Below are 7,519 nucleotides of genomic sequence, written 5' to 3' on the forward strand. Positions count from 1 at the left end.
ATTGGGTTACTCGAGACTGATGGGTGAAAGAGACACTGAGGGATGTGGCGTGAGCTAAGAGAATGAGGGAGGGCTTTTTGGGATGTGGGACAGCAACATAAATCTGCTCTGCTTGTCCCTCAGCCTGCAGCCGGAGAGAACTGAGCCTTTCAGTGTGAAGGACACTGAGATTTGCTCCTGTATCAGATCCATCTCACGCCAGTCCTCAGCTGCTGCCAGAACTGGCCAGATCACAGTATGGTCACTGTATTCCTGCTCAGTGTAATCTCTCTCCTACTGCTCCTGAGGTTCTGCAGACGCGGAAGTTTCCAGAAGCAGCAAAACCAAGGGAAGCTCCCTGGGCCACCTGCACTGCCGTTCCTAGGAAACCTGAAGGACCTCAAGCAGCCACGTCTCCATGTCCACCTGACTGAACTGGCCAAGAGATTTGGGCCAATCTACAGACTGAGGGCATGGAGAGAAGGTCAGTCAGTGAGGGAGTTATGGGAGAGTCTTAGTGGAGGGGGAATCTACTAACACGGAACGATTTATAGGCACAATAAGTCACAAAACGTAACCTGATTAGAGTGTGAACATAAATAGGAATATGTGTGTGTACATGCGCATCTCTGTTTGTGTGCATTTGTATGTGTGTATGTGTCTATGCCCATGTGCACAGGTGTGCGCGTCTGGGTGTGCATGTGTGTGTGTCTACATGTATGTGTGTTTACCAATGTGGCTAAGTGTGCATTTGTGTGTACCTGTGTGTGCTTGTGTCTGTGTGCATTCTGCATGTGTCTCTGTGTGTGTATCTTTATATCTGTGTGGATCTGTGTAGCTGTGCATCTATGTGCATGTGCCTCTGTGCTTCTGCACATGTGTGTCTGTGTGTCTGAATCTGTATGTATGTCTGTGTGTTCATCTGTATATGTGTCTGTGTGTCTGTATGTTTCAGTATTTGTATGTCTTTCTTTGTCTGTGCATATATGTCTGTGCCAATCTGTATGTGTGCCTGCATCTGTAGTGTGCCTGAATGTTTCAACATCTGTATGTGTGTGGTTGTGCTAACAAATAGCAACATGTTCATAGTCAATGTAATAAAAACGTTTTTATCAGTGTAAATTGTTCTACTAAGACCTGATGCAACTTAGAATCGGTAAGCAATTTGGAACCAGTTCTGAGGACGAGGTAGTTGCTGTTCAATGTACATTGTTCATTCAGGCCTTTCAAATCCTATCTCGCTTGAGGAATTGGGTTGAAGTGAAGCGAGGTGATGGTGAAACTTGCTGTTAAACCTTGATTGACAAGAGGAGTGACGCAGTAGCTGAGTGGTTGGGGACAAACAGATGCCAGGAACCTGGGTTCGATTCCACCCTCTGTGTGGAGTTTGCACCTTCTCCTCGTGTCGACGTGGGGTTCCTCCAGTTGCTCTGGTTTCCTCTCACAGTCTAAAGATGTGCAGGTTAGCGGGATTGGCTGTGGGAAATGCAAGGTTACGGGGATAGAGTAGGTGGATGGGTCTGGACAGGATGCTGTTCAGAGGGGTTGGTGTGAACCTGATGGGCCAAATGGCCTGTTTCCACTTTGCGGGGATTGCATCATTCTATGATTCTAACAGAACACAGCAGTTATGATGAAAGACAGGGGTTTCTTATTCTTCAGTGACTGGCAGAGGGTACGTGTGGGTCACTAGACTGTGATCTTCACTGCAGAGAGAGCTGAGCTGGGATGGGTTAGGAACTGGCAATGGTCTGGCTTCCAGCCTAGTGCCCCGGCCAATGCCACACCACCAAGAGACTCTGTGGTAAGGCCCAAAGAATGGTGTAGCCTATACTGTTACGGCAGAGTCTTTACTGTTACCATGTGTCCAACTGAGAGCATCTCTGTTCTTACCGCTGACATGCAGTGGAGTATGGAAAGGAGCTACAGGTCAGTACAGAGAGGGATCTGACTGTCTAAAAGACAAGGCTGTCTTACAGGCCATTCAGGCCTGGATGGATCCTGAACAGGAAACCTCTGGCTCAGGGGCAGGGACATTACCCACTGCTGCAGAGATCTCAGACTGGTGGAGGTGAGGAGGTGGGAGGGGGGAGGGGAGGTGCAGATTAGAGGTGACCGAGAGGAGGTTAAGAGTTGAACGTGAGTAGTGTCAGTCAGCACATTCCTACTTGTGAAGGTCGATCCAAGCAGGAGAGAGCAGCAAATAAAAGAAGTAACTGTACGGGATTTCAGGGGAAAGCTGTATACCCAGAGAGTGAGGGGAATGTGGGAACTGTCAGCACAGGCACTAGGAGTGACAGACTGTCGGAATACATTTCAGGGAAGTTTCATAAATGCAAGAGTGAGCTCAGGAGGGATGGGGCATGCCAGTGAGGTGGAAGGTAATCAGATGGGAGCAGATTTAAGTGCAGCACAGACGCCCCACTGATCCCCCCAGCAGGTTCAGTGGCCTATTACTTTGCGGAAAATGTGCTATAAAAATCAACATTGGAAATACAAAGTAATTTCCACTCGTTTTCAGAAATCGTGGTCCTGAACAACACGGAACTGATTAAGGAGGCACTGCTGAAGAGATCGTCTGAGTTTGCTGGGAGGCCCGAGACCTTTACAGGTACTGGGCCGAATTCAGACACTGTGCTGTTTGAAGGCTGGCCCCTTTAGCTCATGCAGGGTTTTCACAACAGCTTCAGTTTCTCACACCACAGAGCGACTGAATCCGTAAAAGGGGGAAATGAAAGGGTAACTCAGTCAGATCAGTGAGAATTCCAAACGCACCGCCCCATCCCCCATTGTCCCAGGTAAGGCCTGGATCAGTGGGGCTCTGTCTCCCCTCACCCCACTCTGGATAAGGCCTGGATCAATCTGGGCACTGTCTCCCCTCCCCCCACCCTGGGTAAGGCCTAGATCAGTCCAGGTTCTGTCTCTGTCCCCCCACCCTGGGTAAGGCCTGGGTCAGTCTGGGCTCTCTCTGCGCCCACCCTGGGTAAGGCCGGGATCAGTCTGGGCTCTGTCTCTGCCCCCACCCTGGGTAAGGCCTGGATCAGTCTGGGCTCTGTCTCTGCCCCCACCCTGGGTAAGGTCTGGATGTCTGGGCTCTGTCTCTGCCCCCACCCTGGGTAAGGCCGGGATCAGTCTGGGCTCTGTCTCTGCCCCCACCCTGGGTAAGGCCTGGATCAGTCTGGGCTCTGTCTCTGCCCCCGTCTGGGTAAGGTCTGGATCAGTCTGGGCTCTGTCTCTCCTTCTCACCCTGGGCAAGGCCTGGATCAGTCTGAGCTCTGACTGCCCCTCTCACCCTGGTAAGGCCTGGATCAGTCTGGGCTCTGTCACTCCCTCTCACCCTGGATAAGGCCTGGGTCAGTCTGGGCTCTGTCTCCCCTCCCCTCACCCTGAGTAAGGCCTGGATCAGTCTGGGCTCTGTCTCCCCCTCTCACCCTGAGTAAGGCCTGGATCAGTCTGGGCTCTGTCTCTCCCTCTCACTCTGGGTAAGGGCTGGGTCAGTCTGGGCTCTGTCTCTCCTTCTCACCCTGGGTAAGGCCTGGGTCAGTCTGGCTCTGTCTACCCCTCTCACCCTGGGTAAGGCCTGGATCAGTCTGGGCTCTGTCTCGTCCTCTGGGTAAGGCCTTGGTCAGTCTGGGCTCTGTCTTCCCTCCCCTCATCCTGAATAAGGCCTGGATCAGTTTGGGCTCTGTCTCCCCCTCTCACCCTGGGTAAGGCTGGGATCAATCTTGGCTCTGTCTCTGTCCCCCTTACCCTGGGTAAGGCCAGGATCAGTCTGGGCTCTGTCTCTGCCCCCACACTGGGTAAGCCTGGATCAATCTGGGCTCTGTCTTTCACCCCCCTCACCACCTAACCTTGGGTAAGGCCTGGATCAGTTGAGGGTCTGTCCCTCTCCCCTCACCCTGAGTAAGGCCTGAATCAGTCTGGGCTCTGTCTCTCTTCCCCCACCTTGGGTACGGCCTGGATCAGTCTGGGCTCTGTCTCTTCTCTTCTCCCCACCCTGAGTAAGGCCGAGATCAGTCGAGGGTCTGAATCTCTCCCCTTTATCCTGAATAAGGCCTGGATCAGTCGAGGGTCTGCCTTCTCCCCCCACCCTGGGTAAGGCCTGGATCAGTCGAGGGTCTGCCTCTCTCCCCCGACCCTGGGTAAGGCCTGGATCAGTCGAGGGTCTGTCTCTCTCCCCCCACCCTGGGGTAAGGCCTGGAACAGTCAAGGATCTATCTGTCTCCCCACTCCCCACTTCCTGCTTCTCACTACTCCTTTCCTACTTTCTCTTCCCTCTTGTCTCCCCCTTTGCCATTTGTCATAGAGTCAGAGCTATATTGTATGGAAACAGACCCTTCAGCTCAACCTGTCCATGCTGAACAAGTTTCCCAAACTAATCTACAGAAGAACCTTGATTATCCGGCATTCAATTATCCAAATATCGGATTCTCTGGCAAGATCACAATGTCCCGATGCTTGGCTAAACAATGTTATCCTGCATTCGATTATCCAGAATTCAATTAACCGAATGAAATACTCCCTGCCTGTGTCCCTCGGAAATTCGAGGTTCCTCTGTAGTCCTGTTTTCCTGCATTTGAACATACCCCTCTAAAGCCTTTCTGTCCATGCATCCGTTCAGATGTCTTTTAAATGTCATTGTACCCAGCATTATACCACTTCCTCCAGCAGCTCATTCCATACACGGACAACGGGGTGGCACGGTGGCACAGTGGTTAGCACTGCTGCCTCACAGCGCCAGAGACCCGGGTTCAATTCCTGCCTCAGGCGACTGACTCTGTGGAGTTTGCACGTTCTCCCTGTGTCTGCGTGGGTTTCCTCCGGGTGCTCCGGTTTCCTCCCACAGTCCAAAGATGTGCAGGTCAGGTGAATGGGCCATACTAAATTGCCCGTAGTGTTAGATAAGGGGTAAATGTAGGGGTGGGTTGCGGGTTGGTGTGGAATTGTTGGGCCAAAGGGCCTGTTTCCACACTGTAATGTAATCTAATCTAATCTAAAAAGTCTAACTCTTCTGTGTGAAAAAGGCTGCCTATCAGCACTCTTTTATATTTTTCCTCTCTCACCTTAAACCTATGCCCTCTAGTCTTGGACTCTCCTAACTTTACCCTGTCTGTGTCGCGCATGATTTCATAAACCTTTATAAGATCGCCCCTCAGCCTCCAATGCTTCATGGATAAAGATCCCAGCCTATCCAGTCTCTCCTTCTAACTGTGTAAGTCCTGCCCTGATTTGTCTTACCAAAATGCAACACCTTGCCTTTATCTGCACTAAACTCCATCTGCTATTCCTTAGTGCATTGACCCAGTTGATCAAGACCCTGTTGCACTCTTAGATAACCTTCTTCACTGTCCAGCATATTACCACTTTTGGCGTCATCCACAAACGTAATGACTGTGCTCCTGTATCCTAATCCAAATTGCTCATTTAAATGACAAACAACAGTGCACCCAGCCTTGTGGGACACTCCTGCTCACAGATGAACAACAACCATCTGTCTCCTACTGTCAAGCCTATTTTATATCCAATTGGCTAGCTCTCCCTGATCCCATGTGATCTGACCTTACTAACCAGTTTACTGTGCAGAGGCTTGTTGAATGCCTTGCTAAAGTCCATGTAGACAATGACCACTGCTCAGTCTTCATCCATCTTCTTTGTCACCTCTTCAATCAAGTTTGTGAAATATGGTGTCTCCTGGACAAAGCCATGCTGACTATCCCTAAACAGTCCTTGCCTTTCCAAATGCATGTAAACCCTTTATCTCAGAATTCCCTCCAACAAAGTACCCACCAGTGACACACATCTCATCGGTCTACAGTTCCCTGACTTTTCCTTGCAGCCTTTCATTAATAATAATGGCACCACATTAGGCACCCTCCTGTCTTCCTCCACCTCGCCCTGTCGATTATACAGGTGTCTCTGCTAGGAGATTCCACAACATTTTCCCCAGCTTCCCACAGTGTCCCGGGATACACTTGATCAGGCCCCAGGGACGTACCTACATTTACACATTTTAAGATCTGCAGCACATATTCTTCTGAAATGTGAACTCTTCTCGAGACATCACTATTTATTTACCCCAAGTTCACGAGCTACCATATCTTTCTATACAGTAAATACTGATGCAAAATATTCATTTAGGATCTCACCCGTCCCTTGTGGTTCAACACATTGATGGCCTTGCTGATCTTTAAGGGACCCTATTCTCTCCCTAGTTATTCTTGGGCCTTAATATCTTTGTAGAATCTCTTTGGATTCTCCTCAACCTTATATGCCAAAGCTTTCATATGTCCCCTTTGTGCCCTCCCGATTTCCCTCTGAAGTGTATTCCTATTGCCCCGTACTCTTCAAGAGACTCACTCAATCCCAGCTGTCGATGCCTGCTTCTTTCTTTTTCTTGACCAGACCCTCAAACCTCGAGTCATCCAGTGTTCCCGACTCCTACCAGCCTTGCCCTACACACCAACAGGAACATATTCGCCCTGAACTCTCACGGTCTGAGTTTTGAAAGTCTCCCACTTGCCAGATGTCACTTTGCCTGTTAACAGCCTCCCCCAATCAACTTTTGAAAGTTCCTCTCTAATACCATCAAAACTGACCTTGCCCCAGTTTAGAACTTTAACTTGTGGCCTAGGCCTATCCTTTTCCTTAACTACAAGAAGTTCCCAGGTTACGAACGAGTTTGTTTTTTCCGCTGTTTGTAAGCTGAATTTGTGCATAAGTGGGAACACATACAGGCTAATTAGTCCACCTACTCATTAGGATGAAACATTGTAGGTAACTCGGATTTTATAAATAATTTTTAAAAATGAGAAGCCAGAGATCGGTTCGCAAGTACGGGACATTTGTCAGCTAGATGTTCGTAACCCAGGGACTTCCTGTACTTAAAAGATAACAGAATAATGATTGCTGGTCCAAAGTACTCCTCAATTAAAACCTGGGTCACTTGCTGTGCCTTATTTTCCAAGAAGAGGTTCAGTTATGCCCCTTCTCGAGTACTGCCATTTTCGTATTGATTGAGAAAGTTTCTTGAGCACACTTAAATTGTCCTCCACCCAAGCACTTAACACTATGGTAGTCCCAATCTATGTTTGGAAAGTTAAAATCCCCTCCCATTACAACCCTATTATTCAACCTGCAAACTCTGCAAATTTGTTCGCTGATTTCTCACTGACTATAGAGAGGCCTAGAGTACAATCCCATAAAGTGATCACCCCCTTCTTATTTCTCAGTTCCACACATTTGGTTTACTGGACAAACCCCATCTCTAAGCACTGCTGTGATATTTTTCCTCATCAAAAACATCATTGCCCTTCTCTCTTGCCTTCCTATAGCATCTATATCCTGGAACACTGAACTACCAGTCCTGTCCATCCCTAACCGATGTCTCTGTAATCGCTATTGGATGGGGAGGTGGAGTGGGTGGGAGATTGGATGGGGAGTGTGGGCAGGGTGTTGGATGGGAGATGGGGGTGTTGGATAGGGGCAGGGGCAGGGTGTTGAATGGGGTGGGGGTGGGGTGTTGGATGGGGTGTGTTGGTGG

The 7,519-nt window shown here is 49.4% G+C and overlaps 1 protein-coding gene across 1 annotated transcript in view; it reads left to right on the forward strand.

Moving 5' to 3' along the window:
- Positions 1-237: 237 nt before the first annotated feature.
- Positions 238-7,519, forward strand: part of LOC122541551 (steroid 21-hydroxylase) — a 21,180-nt gene continuing 13,898 nt past the window's right edge. The window contains exons 1-2 of the mRNA XM_043678380.1: positions 238-463; positions 2,501-2,590. Coding sequence (XP_043534315.1) covers positions 238-463; positions 2,501-2,590 — 316 coding nt within the window. The remainder of the gene's footprint in view (positions 464-2,500; positions 2,591-7,519) is intronic.

Source organism: Chiloscyllium plagiosum, chromosome 37, assembly GCF_004010195.1.
Source record: "Chiloscyllium plagiosum isolate BGI_BamShark_2017 chromosome 37, ASM401019v2, whole genome shotgun sequence".
NCBI classification, from domain to species: domain Eukaryota; kingdom Metazoa; phylum Chordata; class Chondrichthyes; order Orectolobiformes; family Hemiscylliidae; genus Chiloscyllium; species Chiloscyllium plagiosum.